The sequence below is a fragment of the Lepidochelys kempii genome, chromosome 14 (genome assembly GCF_965140265.1).
Source record: "Lepidochelys kempii isolate rLepKem1 chromosome 14, rLepKem1.hap2, whole genome shotgun sequence".
In the NCBI taxonomy this organism is placed as follows: domain Eukaryota; kingdom Metazoa; phylum Chordata; order Testudines; family Cheloniidae; genus Lepidochelys; species Lepidochelys kempii.
The window spans coordinates 9,475,245-9,502,709 of NC_133269.1; the positions used below are offsets into that span (position 1 = coordinate 9,475,245).

General features: G+C 38.1%; 1 protein-coding gene across 1 annotated transcript in view; it reads right to left on the reverse strand.

Moving 5' to 3' along the window:
• The window catches only part of SUZ12 (SUZ12 polycomb repressive complex 2 subunit), a 50,137-nt gene that overhangs the window by 13,394 nt on the left and 9,278 nt on the right, over positions 1–27,465 (reverse strand). Inside the window, exons 4-9 of the mRNA XM_073310755.1 lie at positions 24,480–24,548; positions 17,673–17,722; positions 13,518–13,603; positions 10,870–11,101; positions 9,885–9,987; positions 5,261–5,366 (exon numbers count right to left, since the gene is read on the reverse strand). Coding sequence (XP_073166856.1) covers positions 5,261–5,366; positions 9,885–9,987; positions 10,870–11,101; positions 13,518–13,603; positions 17,673–17,722; positions 24,480–24,548 — 646 coding nt within the window. The remainder of the gene's footprint in view (positions 1–5,260; positions 5,367–9,884; positions 9,988–10,869; positions 11,102–13,517; positions 13,604–17,672; positions 17,723–24,479; positions 24,549–27,465) is intronic.

The following is a 27,465-nucleotide window of genomic DNA, read 5'->3' on the forward strand; positions in this document are numbered from 1 at the left end:
GACTCTTGTACTCTCAAGATAGGCATTTAAAAAGTTTAAATTTAAAAATGCTAACACTAAGGGACAAATTGTAACTCTCCTTCCCTGTCTCCTTGTACACTGGTTAGCAGTTACTCACATGAAAAGTTCTTGACCTCAATGGGCTTACTTGTGTGAATAACTGCTCATCAATATAAGCGAGGGCCCAAAAGTCCATGATCACCAATCTTCTTATGATTGTGTTTTTATGCTCCAGCTTGTTTTTCTAGAAGTTCTCTTTGTCCTTTTTTTTTTAATGTATTGTTTACTATTTTCCTTTTGGACCATATTCTTCTAGGTCTGCCCGAGTCAAATGTAATATATAACCGATTTTTCAAATTAATGTGGCACTGAGATGAAACACCACATGCCATAAAAACAGTTACCTACCTTCTCATAACTGTTCTTTGAGATGAGTTGCTCATGTCGATTCCAAGTAGGCATATGCATGCCGCATGCACAGTTGTTGTAATGTTTTTCTCCTAGCGGTACCTGTTGGGTCAGGCCTGGAGTCACATCTTCATGGCGCTGCATATAGGCCCCTGCTGACCCGCCGCCTCCTCAGTTCCTTCTTGCTGGAGGCTCCGACAGAGGGGCAAGCGGGTGCGTCTTGGAACGGATATGGGCAACACATCTTGAAGAGCAGTTACAAGAAGGTAGGTAACCATTTTTTTCTTATTCGAGAGCTTGCTCATGTCGATTCCAAGTAGGTGACTCCCAAGCAGACCATCGGATGAGGGATTGGAGCTCACAGATTCGCTAATTGAAGCACCGGTCTGCCGAAAGCTGCATCATTCCTGGCATGCTGGCATAATGCAAAGTGAATGCGTGGATTGAGGACCAGGTCACTGCCCTTTAAATCTCCTGTACAGGGACTTGTGCCAGGAAAGTGGCCGAGGAGGCCTGCACCCATGTAGAATGCACTGTTAGTGTCAGAGCTGGCACTTTTGCCAGGTTGTAACACGCCCAAATGCAGGATGTAATCCATGACAGAATTCTTTGGGATGATACAGGGAGGCCCTTCATCCTGTCTGCTTTGGCAACGAAGAGCTGGTTAGACTTCCGGAACAGTTTTGTCCTTTCAACATAGGAGGCCAAAGCCCGCTTCACATCTAGGGAATGGAGTCTTTGTTCCCCGCTGCTGACGTGTTGCTTAGGGTAAAACACCAGAAGGAAAATGTCCTGACTTATGTGAAACTGAGATACCACCTTTGGCAGAAAGGCTGAATGAGGCTGCAACTGGACCTTGTCTTTGTAGAAGACCGCATATGGAGGTTCAGATGGCAATAACTTCACCCAGGAGGGTGTCTGAGATCAAAGCCTTGACACCAGGAATGCTACTCTCCATGAGAGGTAGAAGAGTGAGCATGTTGCTAAGGGCTCAAAGGGAGATCCCGTTAAATTGGAGAGCACCAGGTTAAGATCCCATGCTAGTACTAGATGACTGACTGGAGGGTATAACCTCTCCAGACCCGTGACAAAACGGCCTACCATCGGGCTAGCGAAGACTGATTGACGGTCCACCCCTGAGTGGAACGGCAAGGTGTGCTAGGTGAACCTCTAAGGATGACACTTCCAGACCTCACTGCTTCAAGTGCAACAGATAGTTTAAGATGGAGGGTATTGATACTTGAGTCAGAGACGTTCCCCTTTGCATCACCCAAATGGAAAAATCTCTTCCACTTAGCTAAGTAAGTGGCTCTAGTGTACGGCTTTTGGCTGCTGAGGAGGACCTCCCTGACAGGTTCAGAGCACACCAACTTATGGCGTTTAGCCATGAAGCTTCCATGCTATGAGTCGGATAGACTCGAGGTTGGGGTGCTGGAGGCGACTGTGGTCTTGGGTGATGAGATCCAGCACCAACAGCAGGGTGATCGGAGCAGCTACTGACAGTTCCCGGAGTGATGTGTACCAGCATTGGCGGGGGTAGGCAGGTGCTATCAGAATGACTGACACCCTGTCCCTTCTGATCTTGAGCAAGACCTTGTGAATAAGTGGGAAAGCATAGAACAAATGGTCCTTCTAGAGGAGGAGAAACGCGTCCGCAGTCAAGCCCGGGCTGTGATTCAGGATGGAGCAAAACTGTTGACACTTCCTGTTCATTTTCGTCACAAACAGGTCCACCTGGGGAACTCCCCACAATTGGAAAATGCCGTTCACAATGTCCAAGCAGCTCGACCACTCACGGCCATGGAAGGATCTGCTGAGCTGGTCCCCGCCAGCTTGCTCTGGGATCCCAGAAGGTAAGACGCCTTTAGGTGTATTGAGTGAGCTATGCAGAAGGCAGAAGTCCCACAGCTTGAGGGCTTCTTAGCTTAGGGGAGAGGAGCGTGCTCCACCCTGTCTGTTTCTATGAAACATCGCTGTTGAACTGTCCATCCTGATTAATACACACCTGCCCTCCAGGTGGGATTGGAAGGTTTGACAGGCTAAGTGAACCGCCCTCAGCTCTCTGACATTGATACGGAGCAAGAGTTCGGTTTGGGACCAGAGGCCTTGCATCCTGAGTTCACCTAGATGCGCATTCCACCCCAATACTAAAACATCTGTGACTAGCGACATCGCTGGTTGCGGTCTAGAGAAGGGCACTCCTGCACAAACTGTCTGAGGGTTGAGCCACCACAGCTGAGATTCAACAACCTGAGAAGGAAGCAAGATTACCTTGTCCAAACTGTCTCTGTTTGGGAGGAATACTGAAGCCAGCCAGGCCTGAAGGGCTCTGAGCCATGCTGGACTACGGATGTGCAAGCAGCCATGTGACCGAGCAGCTTCAAGCAGCTCTGTCGTCGGTGTGGTGGGGAAACGATGGAAGTCCTCTATAGTGGAGCACATGGTCTGGAAGCACGACTCTGGCAGAAACGGCCTGGCTTGGGTGGAGTCTAGCACAACTCCTATAAGCTCTATCCTCTGGGCTGGGGATAGGGTGAACATGGGCACATTTAGCAATAGCTCCAGACTGTCGAAGCTCAATTGTATTAGATGTACATGTGCATCTACCGGAGCCCTGGGGCGGCCCTCGACAAGCCAGTTTTCAACATATGGGAACCCCTGCACCTGCTGTCTCTGTAGGAAGGCGGCCACGACTGTCATGCACTTGAAGAACACCCCAGGGGCTGCTGACAAGCCAAAGGGAAGGACTGTAAACTGGTAATGGCTATGATTCACTATGAACCTGAGAAAGAGTTTGTGGGACGGAACTATCGATATGTAGAAGTATACATCCTTCAAGTCGAGGGTGGCACACCAGTCCCCTGAATCCAGGGATGGAATGATGGTGGCCAAAAAGACCATGCGGAACTTCAGTTTCTTCCTGAATCTGTTGAGGCCTCGCAGATCGAGAATGTGTCTGAGATCCCCTTTGGCTTTGGGGATTAAGAAATATTGGGAGTAAAAACCCTTGCCTCATAGCTCCTGAGGGACCTCCTCTACTGCTCCTGCAGCTAGGAGCATTTGCACCTCCTGCATAAGAAGTTGGAACCAGGAAGGGAAGAGCAGAACTGGAGAGAATATCCCATGTCTACCATGTGGAGAACGCAGCAGTCTGAGGTTATCTGGGCCCACACACGATACAAGTGGGGACAGATGGTTCAGACAACAGGGGGAAGATCCAGTGACTAGAATGGTGCCCCCTCCCCTCAGCACACCCTCAAAAGGCATGCTTGGAGCCAGAGGACTGCCTCACTGAGCCCTGGCCCTGATTGGGGCAGCAAATGGGGAGGCTTGCATCTGTTATTCATGCCCCGCTTCCTGGAGAAGTCCTACCTAGGCTAGGGAGGGTAGAAACACGGAGGAGACTGAGGCTTAAAATGCTTTCTCTGGGTAGCAGGAGTGTGCAGGCCCAGGGACTTCAATGTTACCCTTGAATCCTTTAGGCTACGGAGTTTCGAGTCCGCCTGCTCTGAAAATAACCCCAACCCATTAAAAGGGCAGGTCTCGTATTGTCTGCTGGACCTCTGGGGGGAGGCCCAAGACTTGAAGCCTTGAACTTCTCATTGTGATGGCGGAGGATATGGTCAATGTGGCCATGTTCACCACGTCCAGGGAGGCCTGTGCCGCTGCCTTGCCCTCCTCCACCACAGCTGCAAATTCTGGTCTAGAGTCTGCAGGGATCAGCTCCTTAAACTTCATCATGGCATTCCATGAATTGAAGTTGTATCAGCTCAAGACTGTTTGCTGGTTAGTAATTTGAAGATGGAGCCCCCTGTGGAGTACACCGTCCTGCTGAAGATGTCCAGCTTTTCTGAGTCCATGGATTTTGGGGTTGAGCCCTGCTTCCTGTCTTTCTCTTTCATTCGCAGCAGCTACCACTAGCAACCCTGGCTGTGGATGAGTAAACAGGTATTTGTACCCTTTTGAAGGTACTAAATATTACCTTTCTACCCCCTTAGCTGTAGGGGGTATAGAGACAGGAGTCTACCACAAGGTCTTAGTGGTGGTCTGGATAGTTTTTATGAGGGGTAATGCTACCCAAAAGGGCCCCTTGGGAGCTAGGATGTCCACCAGGGCGTACACTGACTCGACCACCTCCTCGGCACGTAGCCCCAAGTTTTGAGCAGGTCCCATACGGTTTATATCCTTGGGATCAAGGCATACCCCAAGCGGGGAACGAACTGGGGTGGAACCCCTAAATACAAACTAACTACAACTAAAACTAACTAACTATTTACAGATTGAAGATACAAAAATCACTAGGGGAAATGCCTGCCGAAGCAAGAAAGACCCTTAGCTCCAACAACCATCGCTGGCAGAAGGAAGGAAATGAGGAGGCGGTGGGTTGGCAAGGACTTATATGTGGCGCCATAAAGGCATGGCTCAAGGGGGCACCCAGGCTGACCTCACAGGTACTGCTAGGGGAAAAACCTTCCAACGACTGTGAACGCAGCATGCACACACTTACTTGGAATCGAAACGAGCAAGCATTCAAAGAAATGGAGAATTTCTACACAAGTTTAGTTTGTGTAGTGACCTTAATTTTACTGTAGTTAGAGTATTATTGAATATTTGTATTGTGGCAATGCTTAAGAGCCTTAGTCACAGACCAGGACCCCACTGTGCTTGGAGCTGTACAAACAGAAAGGATTCCTTCCCCAAGAAGCTGACAATTTAAGTACAAGAGACAATAGATGATACAGACAGAGGAATACAAGTGAACAATAGAACAACATAGGTCAGTGTGATCAGCAGTGATCTCAGCAGCTTAACTGTTAAGTATTGTGTAGACTAATGGGACAATGGTCCATACCTTCCCATCGAGTATAGTTTCCCATGTTGCTCTTTTCTTGCTAATTGGGCACTCTTCCATTTCCTGCATGGCTACTTCATATTCCCCATCCAGAAGCTGCAAGCGCCTGTACACACAAAGTAACATTTTATTCACTGTATGCTGAAATATATTCACTTGTTTTTAAAATGTCAAATATATTTCAATGGAACTTACACATACAAAATCTCTCAAAGTAGTTCATTTGCATGAAACTAATGCAACCCCCCCGATAGAAGTGTATTTGACAACACAGCCTGCATCTCAGCTAAAACAAAAACTGATGAAAATGGGACACCTAGTGACAAAGTATGACAAAAAAATCCTAGAGAGAATACCACATGTGATACGAGAAAATAAATGTTAAATACAAAATGAATGCAATGATGAGAATCTTCGTGTAAATGAAAAACCTATTGACCAAATGTCATCAAAAAATACCCAAATTATCCATGTTCTAATATGAGACTTCCAGTCAACAAACCAATATACCAGGATATCAGATCAGGACTCCTAAGACTAAAGAATTTGTCCCACTCACCACCATTGCCATTTTCAGAAGCCATCTTTCAAAGACAGTTGGTTTAATGAATGAAGTTCTCAAAAAACTTCACAACACACCTTTGTCTCCACTGCAACAGACAATTCAAGCATGATACTGTGCTTTTTCACTTCTGTCCAGATATTGACAATGTAAGTAAGGACAATGCCAAAGCATATGCATTAGATAATCTGTATAAACATTTCATCTCAAACATGATTATTCTCAAGTCAGCCATGCAAGCTCGGCTGCTAAGATTTCTACAGAAAAATATTTAATTAAGTTCGCTATCACTCATGTTGAACAGCATGGAGGAGCAACACAGAAGTGACTAGGAAGTACAATTTCAAGTCATATACTAGAAAATGTTTAATGGCAGCACAAGTTTCTATGTCACTTCTGAAGGTATACAGAAACACCAACTAAAGGTTGTCAACATGGGATGTTACTGCACAGCAAGCCAGAAAATGAATCTACAGCAAACTAGCTGGCTGCATAGTGAAGTCCCACACTCCGCTCTGACTTACTACACTTTATAAGTAGTAGCCAAACCACATTAATGCCCCATGTAGACAAGCCCTTAGTATTCTGTAATGTCAAAATACAATCCCATGAGCTCACTTCCTAGCAAGACGTTATATTTTGCTTTTCAGGGCACTATTATTTTACTAGCCACATTCCAATTCCTATCAAGAGCTCAAAGTTGCAAATGCATACTCCATGTCAGAAAGAAACAAACTTACAAAACTGCTTGCTAAATAGTTAAGTGCTACTTCAGTTTATCCAAACTATTTTATCAGTATTCGATACAAGAATCATGCCTTGCAGGAAAACAGTACTGCCTATATTTTTAGATGTCTCAGCAGGTGATACTGTAATAGTTGCTTATTGACTTGGAAGAGCCTTACCTTTTGCCTTTAGATAGGAAACATGGTTTACCATAGTGGAAGAATTTCAACAGTCTAAAGTTATAAACGTAACAAGTAAACCAAAGACCTATTTGTTTTGCTTCTTGATGGCATTTGGTAAACCGCGAAATGATCCATCATTACTCCATTCAGAAAATGGAAAGAGGCTTAGAAGAAAAAAAAGAAAACATGCACAGAAAGAAAAAAGAAAGGAGACTAACAGGGAATATATCTGAAATCCCAACTGGAGGACTGAGTCTTAAATATTTGCCTATTCTGGATACTCTGCCCAAACACTGATTAAAAAATACTTGCCTCAAATGATTAATATAAATGATTGTGTTTTTATGGAAAATTTAAAAGGAAGTGTAGTTGCGAAAACTGGCAACTCAGACAATGAAGAATGATATTAATGAAATAGAAAGCATCTTTGAAGTGGCAAACATGTTTTCTTTCATAATTTGAATTTGCTGAAACTGAAAAAGATGTTTACCAAGCTGAATTTTGAACTTTATGGTAAATAAAAACAAAAGAAAATAGCTAACCATTTGTAACTTAGAAAAATAAGTAGAAAGTAAAGAGGTACTAAATATGAAATACGTTTGTAATTTGGAATACTGTGCTATCAGAAAACACAGGGAACAATCTCTGTTGAAGTTCATACTCTCTACTTCCTCTGGTCACTCGATATGCACTTGAATTTTGTTGATTTTGCAGTAAGGATGACATTTAAGATTAATTTAACTACTTTTCAGATATTTTTGATATGTGATGGAGTTAAATGCACTGCTATGCATTTTAGACAAAATATCATACATAACATATGATACAGTTAATTTATATTTTTGAAAGAGGAGAACTTATGGAAATAATTATTAGCTAATTGTTAGTCCTAACCACTAACCTAAACTAAAGGTGACCTTTGCTTACAGTGTAAGTGAGCTGAGTATTGATTTGGATGCCAGGACACAAGCTATACTCTGGTAAAGATGTATTGAATATTCATAGGTTAGTTAATTATATTTATCATCATCAGATATTCCATAGACAAGACAGGGAGGCAATCTTGAACCTGAAGTGTCCCTCATCAGTATCTTATGAGCAATGTATTTGCCAACAAGTGAAAAAGGACACTTTTTGCTTCTGGTGGATAGGGATTGGCTACAATACAAGAGGCAACCAATGCAAGAGAAACTCAGATTTCCAAAATACAGTTGCAACTAATAGAATTCTAACAGCTCTTCAATCTGAGTGCAGGCAATTATTACTTAGGCATTAAAAACCGTTATGCAACATACACAGATAAAAGGTAAAATCAGCAGACTTCATAAATCCACTGAAACTACTTCAAACAGTAATGGTGAACTCCAAACTCAATCTTGTGTTACAATCACCAAAACCTTGATAGTGCTTTAGAGCAACATCCTCCACAACCCAGCTGGGACTAGCAGCTGAGCCTGGCGCAGGGTAGGAGCCACTGGCCGGGTCTTCCCCAGTCCCACCACCTACCCCACAGTGATTTATCTCTCTGCCAGCTGCCCTGGGCACCCAAAACATACTGCTGGGGAGGGCTGCATGACTGCTCTTGTGGCTTCCTTTTGCTTCCCCATCAGAAAGTCATTTTTCTGTGGGGAAGCAAAGAAATCTGCAGGGGACATAAATTCAGCACATGTGCAGTGGCGCAGAATTTCCCCAAGAGTATTCTATTAAAGGAATGACATGACAGAAGCTTTTAGGCCAATTCAGAAAATCACTGAGGACAGATTGGTTCCACTTCCCAACAGCTGGCCATACACTTCTTGGCCCATCCAGTACATATGGCTGAGTTGGACTGGTTCTACTCTGAAGAACTCCTACCCAATGCTCCACAAAATAAAACAACTGTCATATCCCAAGGTTTCAAAGACGACAACAGTATGGTTAAATCATCAAACCCAACTCTGGACACAAGTGAGTTCCAAGCTGACTACAAAAAAGGCAGACACCAGGACTGTACTGAACTGCATGCATATAGATGCAGACTGAGTTGTGTCAGCACAAGACACTGATGTTCTTCTGTTACAGGGGGCCCCGTGAGGCTAAGTTGCTCTGGCTTCGGCTTTCAGCCCTCAGCGGGGCTTGGGCTTCTTGCCCTAGGCCCCCAGCATCTCTAACGCTGGCCCTGCTCTCTGGTTTATTTTGGCGGACCCCCTGAAACCTGCTCGTGGCCCCCCCAGTGGGACCCAGACCTCTGGTTGCAAACCTCTGCAAAAAAAGATACTACCTCATCCACCTTGTCTCTCCAATACCTTAGGACCAATACGGCTACAACACTGTATGACAAAAAACACAGAATACTGCAGTATTCACTTGCCGTTACTTTGAGTAACGGGTATCTTCTGAAGCATTTGGATTGCTTTAAGTTGTAAATAAGTGCAAACTGCCTTAAAAAAACTAAGTACACTAATTAGTGCCATGTTATCTTAATAAAAAACAAAAACATTTAATAAGTGTTTTATGATAACCAAACAAATCAATAAAAACACAAACCAGTTTTCTTTAAACAAATCTGCATAATCAATGGTAACTGATATTTACAATGAGGCAGCACACACTTGTTCTTCAGATAAATAATATGCTTTTGACAGGAGAAATATGCAATTACTGTGGTGTTACTGAAGTAATGGATAACTAATCTATCCTTGAGATGATTATGGGATAGTATATGTGGCTGCATCAGCAGGGTAAGGAGAAAGTTCTCTCTCAACAAATAAAATATTAGCTAATGTACTTAAGAGCTATTTTCCTAATTATGCAGTCACTGGTCCATAAGACTACAGAAGTTACATCTGTCTCTGACAACTGATAAGGGGGACAGATTTTATGCTGATTATCCGCAGGAGGATCTTAAAACTTGTTTTAGCAGGGAATATGTTTTCTGCATTGGTTATAAAAGAACGTTAGGTTTGAAGTGTCCTCTGTGAAATCTGCAAACTAGTTTTTCAAGGAATTTACTCTTTCACAGCAAAGACCAAGCTAACACTTGTTTCAGCCATCCACTGATCTACACATTGAAAATGTAGAATACAAAAATTGAGAAAAATGAAATTCAGAAGTAGATTTTCATTTAATATCAAATTGCATGAGTAACAAAATATTATGATTTTCATAATATTACCTGTTTTTATCAAATACTGTCATTTGTGCCACAAAAGTCTTTTCTCCATCTTCACGATTTGAAGAATTACGTTTTCTTCTAGCGGGAAGCTCCTCATTGACATCTGCATTTCAAAAATATTGCATACAATTGTTAAAAATGCAGGCAATTCCAGCAAATTGGGAAGTCAGTGTGAATAAAGACCCAACTATATATTTTAAGTTAACATGTGTGATTTTTAACTAGTAACAGAGGCAAGGATTAATGTAATATGATCAATGTTTTTTGGAACTTTATCATTAAATTGAATATTAGTAACATTTTAGGATACCCCATTCTTATAGTGTTAATCACGTTTTAACTTGGTGTTAGATAAACTGGCTTACAGAATTTGAGCCTTGTTCTCCCTCCCTTTTCATCGTGTATTGTAACAATTAAAAGCAAAAATAAAAAGAACTGGACTATTTTTCTCTAAACTACCATTAAAGCTTTGATGTTTGTGGAATACTATAATTCTCTGGTAAAATTAAGGTATTAGATTTAAGTCAGTTTTATTTTTAAAAAAGTTTGCTCTGTTAATGAAAGCCACAGCAGTATCTGTGGAATCCGTTTAGTTCAGTCACTAGTAACCTTCCAGCAGTGTTTTGGCAGGACAATTAATCAACAGCAGGAATGAAGAGATTCCAGAGTTCTGTTTTATATCATCAACTCTGTGCCAGAGCTAGCCTTTGGTATTATATGCACATTACCATACATCTTGATAAAAGTTAGCTATTACATGTGTACGATACCAAAACCCATTATATATGGTGTGTATCTAAAGGCATGCTATCTTTCTAGTACTGTCTTGAAACACACATCTTTACAAACTAATGAAAGTCAATTAAGTCACCCATATTTGATTCTGGATCCTACTGAGCATGACTAGTCAACCTGAAATTCTGAAAGACTATATACATACATATAAGCTAAACCTGACAAATGCATGTTCAAAAACTGATCTTACCTATGTTTTCATTAGTCTCACCATTGATCATTCCATTAAATTCTCTTCTTCCTGGACGAGTTACTCTGAATAACAACGAGTAAGACTTCACCATATGGCTGTTGCTGGGTTCAAACTCATTGCTGGAAACAGCAAGTGATGGGAAGTTGCCTGGCTTTATTTGGTTGATGTCTGGGTTTAAAGGCACCTGCTTTTTACCTGTAGGAACTTGCCTTATTGGACAACTGACATCCTGCAAGCATAAAAGAAAGTTTTTAAGGTTTGGGGTTTTTGTTAAATGGAAATTCTTCACTATCTGAAAATATGTAAAATTTATCTGTATCTGCCCTACCGTCATTTTGGAAACAACAGTGCTGCCTAAAACAATGCATCCTCTTGGTATGACTAGATTCAAATTTCAAGGAACTATCAATCTGAAACAGCAGGTTTTGCATGCATAAACAGAAATTTGAAAGTGTAGTTAAAAATGGCATTTTATAATAGCTTCTGGGAGCAGCCATCTTTTTGGAAAAGTGATTAATTTGTTACACTATCATGCAGCGTTCAATAAGACCGTAAAGTAGTTCTTAGTCCCCATTTAATTCCATTTACTTACAATATATATAATGAAAATATGTAATCTTTTGTTAAGGGCTCTCTTGTCTTGTCCTTCCAATATTACGAAGTGCTCTTAATGAAATGTTTGGGAGATTTGGGTTTGCCATATGCAGTGTCTCCCAAACAAATCATGAAGCACTTTTGTCATATTGGATATACAAGGCAGGAAACCTTTAGAATGATTAAACTCGCAACAAAATTTATATTTAAAATAATCAACATTTACCTCCCATCATTCTACTTGTCCACCCCCTAAATAGTAACCAACACTGTTGAATTACATGACAGATCTTAAAAGCAGGTCTGAATGTCTGGCATCTAAGAACGTTCAGCCAAAGTACTTTCCCTAATTTTAAACCTAAATGGAAACAAATTCACAACTTGGCTTCCACATTTCCATAGTCATGAGGGATTTAAGAGTATATAAGGAAATGTCTGGTTGGATTAGTCTGGTTTGATCCTGGAGATCAATTATCTGGATGGCTAATTTCAAGAAGTGAAATTTGCTGGTAGCCGGGGTGTAGCATTAAGTATAATTAAAGTAGCAAGCTAATTCAGAAAGGCTTCTGAAAATTACTGTAGTACACTAAATTTGTCAAACAAAAATATTTCAGAGAAACAATATAAAAAATGAACACAGAACAGAGCAAGGAAAGGGAGAGAAGAGGTGGCAGATGATTGGGGAATACAAAAGGTTGTAAGCTCCTAAGTACAGCAATTATCCTATAACTTTGTACAATGCCTATTTTAATCTGCCTCTGGACATCACCACAATGTAAACAAAATACATGGAGATAAATCAGAAATATGGATTTACATTGGTGACAGGACAAAAAAATGGAAAATGTCTTACATAAAGGATGGTTGAAAAACACAGCAAATTAAGTGAGATGTACAAGGAGACTAAATTATATTAAATAAAGCTGAACATCTCTTTGAAATTTGAGAACCTCCACTACAGTCATTACACTCTTACGTAGGTTTCATCCAAGAGAAAAAAGCTTGAAAAGTTTTAGCCCACTTACTAGTCAGGTGCAGATACAAATGCATGTGGCGTAGTTAAATGAATATGAGTGCTGGTGTGGCCACCAACAAAGTCCAAGGCAGTGCCTTTGTGAGAAGCCCAGCTTCTGAGGTGGTAAGAAAGGTCTCAATTTGGGACACCATCTTTTATACTGGGCTTCTGCTGTTAGACAACTGGAAATCTGAAGCTTTATAACTCCTCTTCAAATTGAAAGGAGGTCTCCACTAATGTACTCCTTTTCAGCCTAACTAATGCTACAAAAGAAAAAACTGCATTTCTTCATTCTTCACCCAGTTCTCTTTTTGGGGGTACCTCATCCCCTGTAAATCATTTCAGTGCCTATCTCTGACATTGTTCATAGCTATATGCAAACTCAGAAAGACATGCTACATTTGGTAAGTTATCTTCATAACGATACAAGCTAGTAATATTTTAAATGGGAACTAGATTTTTTTTTTTAATTGATGTCTTAGGCAACCCACATTCATGAGGGAAAGTTTACCACTTAGATTTTTCAAGATCTGCAAGAAATCATCTTACAACTTTAGCTGAATGAATAAAAATTGCGCCTCCTAAAATGTAAATATACCCAAAAATATCTTGGCAGGCAAAAATGGAAAATGAGAAGTTAATTTCCTTCCAAACACACATCTAGATTAAGGATAGCATCCATAAGTAGAACAGCAGGCAACAAGTTAAGCAGCTTTTCCTATAAGATTACTTTCAACAGTGATCGGTACAGGTCAACTCCGCTCCCGCAGAAATCAGAAACTCCCAGTGACTTCAGTCAGAGCAGAATAAAGCCAATTTTAAGTGCTTTTGAAAATTCCATCCATAATCAACAGAAAGTAATTTAGACAGGTAGTGCTCTCTAGTAGTAATGTAAGTTTAAGACCAATTTAATCTCTTAACTGAAGCATCATGCTGTCATTAACTAACATTACCAACCTGGAGGCTAAAGAGATGTTTAGGAATCAATTAAGCTTTGCACTTTAACATTTATGAAATGTTTCTCAAGTCATGTTACCTTTCTTTTCTTGTGGCAAACTTTCACAAGCAGTACTTCCAGGGTTACAGAATTTTGTTCATTCTCTGAGTTTTGTGATGGCTTATCTAAACAGAAAAATATTTTAAATCTTGAAAAAGTAACAACTCTATTCAGTGCCCACAAGTTTACTGCAGTTTTTTTTAAATCATTGCCATTTTCAGATACAAGGACTTTCTACAAAGTTCTAAAGTCACACACTCCTACTGAAATTTCAGTGCTCCCCATCTTGAGAAAGAACCTTACTTTATAACTGCTCCATTATTAGCAGATTAAAAATGTAAGTAGAGTTGATCTGTAATGTTTGAAAGTTTAACATAGCAGGGCAAACTCACTTCCATTCGTCTTTTTTTAGCTCTTGGTTCATAGTAAAGTACAACTCTAGTTTTTAACTCCCCTTTTAAGGAAACAGCCAGTAAAAAACTGAATCATTTACCTATAACTGGAGTTATCCAAATAGGTCTCCCCCACAGATCCACACGCCAAAACGCAAGTTTACATCATAAACATGTACCCAGTACTGCTATAACTAAAAATTGTAATTGAGGGTACTGTACAGGTTCGTAGTACAGCCCAGAGGCAGAGTAGAACATTCACCAACCACAAGCTTCTGAAGCAATAGGGAAAAAAAGGGTGAATGTGGATTTGTTAAGAAAAGCCAGAAAATTCCAGTTTCAGGTGAGTGACCTAAATTATTTCCCATAAAAAATTCTTATTTACTCCTCCCAAATCTACAATTTACTTTGCATCATTGCCAAGGACCCAAATGCCATCAGTTAGAAATCTCAACTTTCAACCCCAAGCAGAGTGTTAGAGACCAACGAGAGAACTGAAAAAAAAATCCAGTTTAAAATAAATAATTTTACAATCCCTGTGCTACAGATTTTCCAATTGATGTAATGTTCAAGATGGCTACTACCAGTAGTATGATCATCAATGCCAATAAAAATCTGGATTAAAACACATTTACAGTGTAAATAAAGGCCTCAACATGTCAATTTAAGATAATTTGTGGAGAACAAATTCAGTCTCTGGCAATACAGACTGACCAGTCCAGCACTGAACAGATTTCTTCAGATCTAACTCTGTCCTCTTAAAACTGAAATTTACAACCATCACAAAGTAAAATAACTATTTCAGACAATTTGAGTGTACTGGGAACTAGTTTATTTTACTGATCTGCTGCTGCTTAAGTAAATCAAATCCTTATTAAATTAACTGGCAACATTCCTGCAGTCCAGTTCTTTTCTTCCTTACTCATCTGAATATTTCTATTTCTGCAAATGTATTTCAGAGCACTATTCATGGCTCTAGGTGCTTGTATAAATATGAATATAAACTAAGATTTTTTAAAAATCCCAAACAGTAATTTACCCATCTAAGCTTACTCCAACCAAAATAAAAACTGCCCAAAGCACCTACTATAAAAAAAGTACATATATCTCACACCATGGCTTCATGAAAATCAGTGAAACAGATGGTCTTACAATGTGCTTTCTGCATGTTGCACCACTGAACTGGACAACCATATTCTTCACTAACTTAGTTTCTAAAAAGTTAAGATGCATCCCCAAAGAACATCACAACAGTGTGATGACAACAAATGCAGATCATTGTAGAAAGGTCTACACCCAAAAAAGAGGTTTTGCTCTTGACCAGCGGATATTTAACAGGCAGTCTTGGTCAAAGCTGCTACCTTGAACTATTAGTGACAGCTAGATGCTAATACTTAAAATTGCAGAGGTATATCCAGTTTGTTACTCAGTTTCACAATCAAAGGACTTTCATAATCTCCCATTTCTTCTAGTTGCCACCCCCACCCTATTACCTCAGGAAACACCCAGTCTTATCTGTGTTAAGCTTAAACCAACTAGCCCTCATCCAAAGCCAAAATCTCAGACACCAAGTAAAATGTTCAATTACATCTATCAGATCAGATGAGACATCAAAGAGTTGTCAGCATACTAGAGACCATGCCCTGTGTCTCCTAACTCACCTTCCTACTGGCATTATATTCACACTGAACAAGCATGATCTGTTTTTAATTTAGTAACAATTTTGGTAGCTCACCTGCAGATTTTAATTACTTACAGGGGCATTAGCAATCTTAAGAATTGTAATAGATTTACATGCTTTTTAGTTTTAAGAGAATTTTTCACTGTTAATTTGAAAATTAATCCTGTTCATGCAAGAATACAAATGTTCACAGAAAGACATTCCTATCAAAGAATACCGACCAGCAGATATACAAAAAACCATAGCTGTGTTTAATTTGCAAAATAAAAAGTAGTTAGCATTATTCTGAGAGCTTTTGGAATAATTTTTACTATCGCACCAAAAAAGCATGTCAATGGCTAGTCTGTCACAAAACTTTCTATATTTAGTATTCACTACTGCTCATGAGAGATGTTCTTTAGGATGAACATGCAATCATATTGTTTTCACTATGCATATTTCTCTACTGAAAGAGCAGCACCAACGTATGAGGATTTCATAGTTAAACAGCACAGCCACATTACCAACAGTCACAGAATGATTTACAGCAATTATGCTAACATCTTGAAAAATCTGCTCAAACCTACCAACACAGGGAGTCTGAGCCAGAAATTAAATTAAAAGACATGGTCTGTCAGCAGGGCCCACAGAGAGCACCCAGGCGTCCCCATTCTATACACCAACTATTTGAAGTTGTGTATAGTGTGCTTCCCATTAGGTGTCGTCCACAGACCATATTTGGGAGGAACGGATCATTAGGTGTCTGAAGCTAGACTACAGCACTATGCATTCGTTTCCCCCACCCCCATCCTCTGCCAGGCCATGGGGAGCAACCAGTGATTTCTTTTGCTTCTGTTCTCACCACAGGGTATGGGCTCCTTGATCTCCTTGTTGCTTCCATGATAAAGCATTAGAGTAGAGGCAACAAGTTGAAAAATTCCTGAGGGTATAAACAGAAGATAAGCATTCCCAAATGGAATCAGGGCAGCAGTGGGACCAGCACTCTTCTTTGGATATTCCTCTTCAATTCCACAAAAGGAACACTCAGAAGTATTCCTAGATCAAGGGAGCAACACGCACTCACCAAAACAAAATTCCCATTTATCACTGGCAAAATAGTTTTTCAAATCCAGATGCTACTAACCATAATTTAAGTGTATTTTGGAAAAATTTCCAGGCCAAGTATACAAAATGTTCAGAGAGCATAAATGTTTGCAGATACCATTACCCATACTAAAAATATAGATCTTTAAGTGAGCTGAATATTTTTTGAATACTACAAAAAAGGTCACTAACAGAATACATGTGTTCATTTAAAAGTTGGAAATAAATCTTTTAAAATAAAATATTTTAAAGTAATTTTCTTTTATTTATCTGCAAAGAACTGAATTCGGGTATGTAAGAGTTAATAAATTACCAATATCTAAAGCACCATAAAGAACACAGCTTCCTGTTCTAACTGGAGGAGAAAGAACCATGGACTCACGTCTTAGTAGTTCAAGAATTCTATTAACTTTTTGTGAAGTTATGGCTGCATATATACATACAGATATTTACAACTGTAAATCATTAGCAAAATACAAGATTTCAGTTCATCTTTAAAGATCTAGGTATGGCATTTTCAGTTTTATTTCTGGTCTATATTTTATATCAATGAAAATATTCTTTCAACTTTGTGGAACCTCAAAATAGGAATTTAGCATTACTTGATTTTTTTTTTGTTCCACTTCAAATTCCCAAGAAAACCAGAAAAATTCCCTATGGATACTTGCTTAAAGAGAACAACTCAACTTTTAGCTATTAACTGTTTAAAAGCATGACAAAGACTTTAAGCTTTTAACAGAATCTGCATGTACTGAGTGAAAGTTTGCAACATTTTATTGCTTAGTATTAATGTCACAAAGCACTTATCTAAAGTACATATGAGAAGGTACGCATTTTTCTATTGTAAAAAGTAAAAATATATAAGTATTGTGCTAGTGGGATAGTCGAGTTCAAAGCAATTAAAAAAATACACTGTACAAACATCTGGGATTGTAATATATGGCAAATCTATTCAGCTCAAGTGTATTCCCTGATACTGAACGTTTAAGAGGTTTATTACACATTATAATGTAGTATAATGAATTTTAACAGACATACCATTTTTATGGAAGAAACCAGTAAATGTGAGTTGCAGATGGGCAGACAAGCTAAACAGGAAAAAAAAGTTAGAATAAATAGGTATTTTCGCCTCAAAAATCACAGATTATTCAGTACATTATCCCTCAGAATTAGTCTATAACCAGAATCAGATCTATAATCATTAAGTGAATAAACTGTCTCCTTAGTAATTAGAGCCACTTAGTAATTTCCAGAGCTTCAGCATATTAAATATAGCAGTTGGATGCAAATTTTAAAACAAACTTCTTTGCATACAGAAAGGTACCCCGGCATGGATCAGCATTTTCAGAAGGCAGAGGGTTTGACCACTACCTTAATGAATACTCAGTGCCTGAAGACAAGGGTTTGAGGGTGTATTTTGTAATATACTACATACAAAATCTATGCTAAAAGAACATTCCGATAGAAATGTCAAGCACTCAAAAGTTAGGAAGTGAAAGAATTAGAGTTGCCTATGCACTATGATATAGTCTTATATCACATACTATATTTTCCCCACAAGGCCCCAGTATTTGTGCACAGGATGAACCTACTCTGGGGATGAATCAGGGTTGCATAAAAAGAGTGGCTTCTATCTGTAGAATCCCTACTTAATCTGTGAAGTTAGAAGGCGTGTGGTGTATAAGGCAGGGGACTGCAGGAACAGAAAGGACTGTCTCATGGTTATAAGAAAAGGAGTACTTGTGGCACCTTAGAGACTAACAAATTTATTTGAGCATAAGCTTTCGTGGGTACTCCTTTTCTTTTCATGGATACAGACTAACACGGCTGCTACTCTGAAAGCTCTCATGGTTATTGCAGTTGAAAGCTGCCAGTCCCAACCTCCCTGTCACTCTTCTGTCACCTTGCCTCCAAAGTCCCAGCCCTCCTCCTCCAAAGAGTCTCAGCCTCCCATTTTCCCCTCCCCCAAACCTCCCCAGACTCCTTGTCACAATCTACTCCATTCTTTCTTCCCAGTCTGGCTTTTGTCCCCTCTGCATTCCAATCACACTGCTTCCTCCTCCACACTGCCTGGGTTCCAGCAAGGTGGTCAACTGAGTGACATGACAGGCTCCCTGCTCACAGTTCCACTGGTCAGCCCCAGCCCGCAGTAGCCATTACAGAGAAAGTTTGGCTTTCTCACCTGTAGCCCTGGACTGAAGCATACTCAGTCACTGTGGCAATGGCACATGCGGTATGGTGAGCACAAGGAGCTGTGAGAGGCTCAAGCATGCACACTGAGAATGGGATCTTCTGAGATTTAGCTGTTAAAATCCAAGAAGTCTCTACTAAGCATATGTGAACTACAGTTTTTCAAAGGCTTATTATAACTTGGTAAAATTTGGGTCTATTTTCATGGGATAGCAAAAGGCACAAATCTAAAGTCAAGTAAAATTACTAGCAACTGAAAACTGGATCTTATGACAACTGATGGTCAATCTTAATAGGTGGGACTAGTAGACCCACCTTTAAAACACATATACCCTCCAACACATGCAGTTAATGGTTTGATTACTGTGTATTTTATTTTATATTACTGTAGTTTATTACACAGATCATCCTACTTTTCGTATTATACTGCTTTAAGATTTGGATAAGGTGGATTTACTAAACTCAGAATGAGGTAATTTAATACATTTGAATACGGTTGAAAAATGAATATGGAATTATTCTGGAAATAGCTGTCACTATGACCAGAGGCTAAAAATCTGAATGTGCTTAAGTCCTCTACATATAGAATTGATAATATTTGATGAAATATTGTTGTATTAGATAGTGTCCCATATAAGTCACAGCAGCATTCAAAACATTTAATTTGGGGCAATTGGGCATCTTGAATAACTTCACTCAGTTTTTTTTCTCCCCAATATGGCCTGTGAGGCTCTAGAACTATTTATGAAGCCAGCAGGATAAATAAAAACTGATTTATAAAAATAAATTTAAAAAAAAATCAGCAGCAGCCTCTTCTACAGTTGGAGAGAATATATTTTTCATTTCAGTTTATTCAGCTAGTTCAGTTCTGTGACTATTTCATTCAAATTAAAAACAGACAGGAAGCTGAAAAAGCAGGAAAGCTTGTTTTTCCTATTCCAATGTATGAATAAACCTAGGTATACGAAGATGACATCTACTTGTCCTAAAACACTGAAGGACATGGTGCACAGAAACATTCAGTTCAATTCACTAACTACAGATAATACTTCCTTAGTTTTAAATGCAGAACATATTTTGGTAAATTTTTATTCTTATGCACCTGGTATACTTGAAGTAGTTTTAATTTAAAAAGCTAGCGTTTTGCATTTTAAATTCTAATTTCCATCCAAGTATAGCTTGAGAAATCACAAGTTAAAAAAATAGACTAGTAAATACAAAACGCATCATTCAGCATTTTCTAACATAAAAACAAAAATCAAGTATCTAATATAGGTTATGCTACATAATTTCAAATATATATAGTGCGACTTCCAGGTTAGCAAAAAGTACCACCATATTTAGTGTAGAGGCTAAATTTCATTGTAAATCAACATGTTTAAACTGTTAATATCTTTAGAAAAATAGTTTAAAAATAAAATGGAAAAAAAATTAAAAATAGACTTAAATCAAGATTTCCTGTTTGATTTAAATTACGATTAAAAATGGTGATTTAAATGGCTTTGAGTTAAAAAAATAAAATCGACCCTAGAACACAGACTTTCTTGGGGTGCTTTGTCAGTGCATGACAAGTATTTCCTGAAATCCTCAAACTACTGATGTTTTAATAAGTACCCCAATTGCTTTAGTATTTACAAGACAATGCTTGCACTGACTTGTATATTACATCAGAATGAAAGAATGTTATAGTGCCAGACTGCATTATCATCGGAAAGATGAGAATTGATTTTATATTTTTAAAATTGAAAGTTTAGTAGAGGGAGCAAAGCAAAACATTTTGGTGTTAGGACAAACAAATGTATTTTAAACTTGGATATTTTGCTTCAGTAAGGTTACAGAACAATCCTTGGAAACCAGAGATCCATCTGGCTTATTTCAAGCAAGCAATACTGATACAATACACAATTGTAAGCAAAACCAATTTAACTGGATTAGTGAATAAGCTAAGTGTTTAGTTACTGATTTACACAATTCCCAAAATAAGCTGATTTCAATGTAGCACATGTGCTTCATAACCAATTTTCAGCTAATATTTTGTAAAACTTTGCAAAGCATACTTTCCCTCAGAGGCCTATAAAGAAGAGTGCAAAAGCACACCTGAATGATTCTCAGTTTGTGAAAAAGCTTCTCTAATGTTCTGGTTAGTCAAGAATATTACAATCTTTCCATTGTCTGGCTCTGTTCCATAATTTATAGAACGCATAAAATTTCATAAACCATTAAACACAACCTAGAGAAATGTTTTAGCTGATCATCAATAGTTTTGCACTAAAGGAGAATATAAAGCCAGCATGAAGAACTAAATGTGACCTGCTCATCAGGATATACCATATCCCATAGCAAAAGAATTACTGTGGACGTTCATAAACAGGGTTAATGAAATTCAACCATATTCCTTCCTAAAATACTACAGTAGCTCAATGTCTAATTTAGGATAGGGAAGAAATTCATTAACTGGAATTGCACCTAAAACCTCAGAAGTACAATGTATGCTTTAATCTCTTCCCATCATAGTTTCTACCAACTGCTTATATGTTATTCATTTGCTCTATAAATACAGATTTAATATTTTTGTATTGATAGAATATGGCGAAATTTTCTGTACTTATGATATCCATCAAATAAAACTGTTAAGCCTCTATTACAAATCTTATTCATTAGAGCATAGTGCACCAAATGCTTAATAGTACAAAATGGTCACAATGTCACCCATCTCAGAATACTGCTGGAACCAAAAAGCAAAATCTTTAGGGGTCTGCAACTGAAACTATTAAGTGCAATTGTAATTACTGAGGCATCAAATACTTAGCGCAAGGAGTAGTGTTCATTGCCTATGTTGGGTGTGTGCAATATTAACAGCTGAAAGGAAACCCAACCCTTCCAATCTGGTACTGGAAAGTAAATAGAAAAAACTATATTAAAATGCAAGTCTGCATAAATTACTGATTTGGGGATTTTTATTTTCACTTCACCTATAAGTCAAATTCAAGTGAAATATATATTGTGCACATTCCAAAATGCTGACAGTTACTGGGACAGATATCAACTTACTTTCAGAGAAGTGTGATTTCTTGTATCAGCTACTGTCACAAAACACTAATTGAGAGATTAGATATTTTTAAATTGTTTACTTTTTGCATTTGAGAGTTCTTTGCAAGCAATCAGTTTCACTCTCCCTCTCAAGTTTGAGAGTCTTTCAGTACAGCAGAAAGCAGCTTTATAAAAACAGGAGTATAACTATAAAATTACAGTAAGTTGCTCAAGATAGGTATAGGATGTGCAACTATTTTTAGTTATTTAAGAGACACTTTCATTTTCTTAAAGTTTCCAATGTTTTATACCTGAGCTGTTTAAAGTTGATCTGCACTGTAATTTGTTATAAAAAGTCAGTCCAGATACACTTCTTTGGAACTCAATTAAGCTATTAATTGGATATAGAAAACCAAAATAAAATTATGTTTCAGAGACCTTTGGCCCACTGTTGGCCAATCTGTCAATAACTGTTTGAAGTTTATGGAGACAACATACTAGTTACCCGAATATCTGTTTTTCTACAACCATCACAATGTCAAAGTAAGCAGAAGTTTGTCACTCCAAGTTTTAGATTTGCTATGTTGAATTTCAAAGTTTTCCAAGTATGATGTGAGACCTTGCCAAGTAAGAGCTGTCATCTCAAATACTTATATTGGAACAGGAAGATGCATACCTTACTCTATTTTAAATGTCTGCTGTACAAGATCAAAATGGGAACAAAATAAAGCTAATACTCTAAAGCAGTGGTGGACAACATGTGGCCCGTCAGCGTAATCCGCTGTTCAGCCAATCACGAAGACCAACAAGCTTATTTAACACTTTTGGGACATAACACTGCCTGCTTATTATTTACAATGTGACCTGAAAGTGAGAACAGGCATTCGCATGGCACTTTTGTAACCGGCATTGCAAGGTCTTTACGCGCCAGATATGCTGAGCTTTCATATATCCCTTCATGCTTCAGCCACCATTCCAGAGGACATGCTTCCATGCTCATGATGCTCATTAAAAAAATAATGCGTTATTAAAATTGTGACTGAACTTTTTGGGGGAGCATCGTAGGTCTCCTGCTCTGTTTTACTCACATTCTGCCATATATTTCATGTTATAGCAGTCTCGGATGATGACCCAGCACATATTATTCATTTTAAAAACACTTTCACTGAAAATTTGACAAAACGTAAAGAAGGTACCAATGTGACATTTCTAAAGATAGCTACAGCACTCGACCCAAGGTTTAAGAATCTGAAGTGCTTCCCAAAATCTGAGGGGACAAGGTGTGGAGGAGCATGCTTTCAAAAGTCTTAAAAGAGCAACACTCGGATGCAGAAACTACAGAATCCACACCACCAAAAAAGAAAATCAACCTTCTGCTGGTGGCATCTGACTCAGATGATGAAAATGAACATGCATCAGTCTGTACTGCTTTAGATTGTTAGTGAGCAGAACCAGTCATCAGCATGGATGCACATCCTCTGGAATGGTGGTTGAAGCATGAAGGGAGATGAATCTTTAGCACATTTGGCAGGTAAATATCTTGTGACAGTGGCTACAACAGTGCCATGTGAAAGCCTGTTCTCACTTTCAGGTGACATTGTAAACAAGATGCGGGGAGCATTATCTTCTGCAAACGTAACCGAACTTGTTTGTCTGAGCAATTGGCTGAACAAGCACTAGGACTGAGTGGACCTGTAGGCTCTAAAGTTTTACATTGTTTTAATTTTTGAATTCAAGTTTGGTTTTTTGTTTTGTTTTTTATATAATTCTACATTTGTAAATTCAACTTTCATGATAAAGACAATACACTACAGTACTTGCAATGGGGGGATTTGAAAAATACTATCTTTGTTTTTTACAGTGCAAATATTTGTAAGCAAAAATAAATATAAAGTGACCACTGTGCCCTTTGTATTCTGTATTGTAACTGAAATCAATATATTTGAAAATGTATAAAAGATCCACAAATATTTAAATAAATGGCATTCTATTATTGTTTGATTGCGCGATTAATTTTTTTGATCACTTTTTTTTGACAGTCCTAGAAATTAATTTTCTTTTATTAAGAGCACTGTAAAAGTAAATTACAGAGTTCTAAAATACAGGCACTTCAACATTTAAAAAGTTGTTAAATTCATTCAATGAAAAATTTCTTTTCATAAAGACCAGGAATAAAGGAACCTGTGAAAGCAGCAAGCAGCGCAAAAACTAATCACATGAAAAATGAGAATATTACAGTCAGAATCTTGCTAAATCTTCTCCACTTCTTAAACATATTTTCATGGATCAGCTGCTGACATTGCAACTCAGTTACGCGTAAATTTATTTGTTTTTATTTTTTAAAAGCTAAAGAAGCTTAAGGTGCTTAAAATATAAACAGTAGAAATACTGGAAAGTCTAGCCCACAGAAAGCCAGATCCTCTGTAACCTTGTCTTTTATGCTCTCAATTTCTTATATTTTGTAAGTACTCAACCTATTAGAGTGCATACACATCAAATATTAATTGGATGCTACACTACACTCATGTGGCAGGTACTGCACCCTGTAATAATCACTCCCTTTTATCCTGTTCCCTCATTGACAGCCATACATGATTTATTGATAAAAATATGAGCAGGTAATACCTGTGAGACTCTTGCTCTCCCTTCATTTTCTCTACTTTTGATAACATGTCATCTACTTTGAACGTTTTCCTGTGGAAAAATAAAATGCATGAATAGTAGGTAATTTTCATTTTTAGAGGTATTTCCTTTACGTACAATATTAACTGAAATAAAAATTCTGATTATATTAAACAAATTTCAGTATACACATCAGTTTCTTCAAATATTGGTTTAACCGGCTGTTCTAACTTCTCCCTCCTAAGAAGAGGCCCGAGAAGTCAAAGACAACTGCTTGAAAAGCTGGACCTCAGTATCATAATCACAGGACTAATTACTAAACTATCAGAAATGAAAAGGATAGAATTTTGTAGAGCAACACAATTTAATATTAAAACACTCTTCAATATCAGCAAGACAGCTAGATGGGGGTCCACTCAAACTTTGGTACAAATATGTCTGACTAAAGATGACATTTAATATTGTTTAGAAAAAAAATCAACCTCCTTACACTGATTGCCATGCCAACTATCAACATACAAATTTGCTCTCAGGTTGTCCCAAATTAACCATATACAAGGATTAGAAATGTGGTTACTATGTGGCAGAAGCAGGTCTATTTATATTTAATTCTTGAAAGATTATTTCTTTCCTCAACAAAGTGAATTCTGAACATAATACAAAGGGGACATTCACTAACAGACCAGTTATAGGAATATTTTTCAGAGGAAAATGAGTTTACATCTTAAGGAATAATCACATTACATTTTTTCCCCTGTAAGGTATTAACATCGACCTATTCATCCTTTCTATCTTATATGATACAGCATTCAGCAATGGGCATTAAGCTGTAAACAACATTTCTGGGCAGAGGTTATTCAAAATTTTTCAGAATTAGTCTTCCAATTCTCTTTAATTCAGGAAGACTAAAGTTCCATCCTGGATTCCAGCAAGGTTCTTTAGATTGACTAGTACCAGACTCTCAGGATAAATGCACTTATCCACTCACTAACAGCAAGTGCAGCCCCGCTTTGCATCTCTCTTCCTAGTCTAAGCAAGACAGATGGAGAAGAAAACACAGACCACAGGGAATGTTTTTCTACCCAGTACATGGTCTCTTACCATACAACAGGCAGTGAACAAGAAAGGTTTGTCTACACTAAGTTTGGGGGTTTTTTGCCAGAAGTTTCCTCCAGCAACAAAAATGGTCGAACCAACAGTCCAGACAGGGCTCCCAGATACCATATGAATTCCCAAGTTGTGTAACTGTTCAGAACAAGTCTACATGGCACAATAGTTAAAGCTCCAAGTAGATCTTATTGGTATGGCTGCACTCCTGCCCTTCCATTGCTACCACCAAAGCAGCTTACCTAATGGTTATCAACAGTGGGATATTTATGGCAAAACATAAATAAGGCCTAAGCAACAAGAGATGGGGTATAAAACCAGAAAGTCATTTTAAAGCAGTTAAATGAGCACTTTCTAGCTCTAAACTAATGCACAATAGAGATGCCTTTATAAAAAAGATTGGTGTGTAAACTGATTGAATCCTCATCTTCAAAGTCACAAAAAATATTCCCTTCAATGCTATAGGTTACACCAATACACCAGCAAGATTTTCCACATTTAGATTTAGAAAAGGCAATACTTGTATTACTGGTAGTCTTGTTTTGCTGACATTTCACTGACTAAAAGTCACCAATATTAATTCAGATGTTTGTTTATTTAAAACCTAATATGAAGAAGGGAGACCAAAACATTAATTAAAAGGTAAGTGTGACTTGGCAGCTTATCAAACTATTACTTTGATTCTTAACTGAACTGTAACTAATTTATTCAAGTCTTACTGACATTCAAATAGCATTTAAAAAATAAAAGCCTGCCATTTCAAAATGTAACAACAACTGGACCAATGCAATATTTACGATACGAACAAGTGTATGAACTCCCTGAAAGTTGCCTTCATGTCCATAATTTTTATTTTGATAACTTGCAAGTATAGTTTAATACTATAATCTCAATATACAACTTTTATTAACTGTAGAGTAGTTGTTTATCCTACTCCACTGCAAATTTCTCATCTCTTACTTCCTTTCTTTCTCCACTTGCCTTTCTGAAACATTTAAAAATTTAATTTATTAAGGAGCTCTACACTGGCAGTGTCATATTTATTAAAATACTGCCAAAAATAAAGCTATTTAAAACTTTATATGAAGTTCCAGCTTGTAAAAAATTTCAGCGGCTCATGCTTTGATTTATGTTAAACTGCTCTCTTATTTGAGTGATTGTTTAGCTAAAAATAGATTCACGTTACTAGCAAACCCACAAAAAAGTGATAATATAGGTCATGCAACTCTCCACATACAAACTGACTCTCTCGTATGCTGCTGACACTGGGTAGAAAAGCAAACCACTATTTTTTTGAAATAATTAATTCTAGACCATGGAATAGGAGATATTCCACTCAAACTGAGGCTCAGTAACAAAAGCAACTTTTTTCAACAGTGCTTCAACTATACTTACTAAATAATAGTCACCACATTCTCAGGTGAGGGATTACCAAAACTAGCACGGATATATTAAGCTTTGGGGGAAGAAAGGGGTTTTTTTTTGTTTTTTTTTAAAAGAGGAATTAATTAAAAAAAACAAAACCCACAACCCTGAAACCAACAGTGAAGAAATTAACAGTAATCAGATTTGGCATGTGTGTTACTTAAGCATACCTTAACTTGTAATAATTAAAATCAGCTACTATTCTGGAGAATCTTTAGAATAGTCCTAGGGATTATCTGGAATTACAATCCAGTGAGCCTTACATCATACCAGACAGAGCAGTAATAAAAAAAAATTAAATTATTAAACACCTAGATGAATATAAGGACCTACTAGCATAACTACCGTAAATGAAAATTATCTCTCTCCAGTGTACTAGAACTCTTAGCATATCAACAAAATACTGGATAAGGAGAATCAATAAATTTATTTCAACTTCCAAGAAGCCTTTGACAGA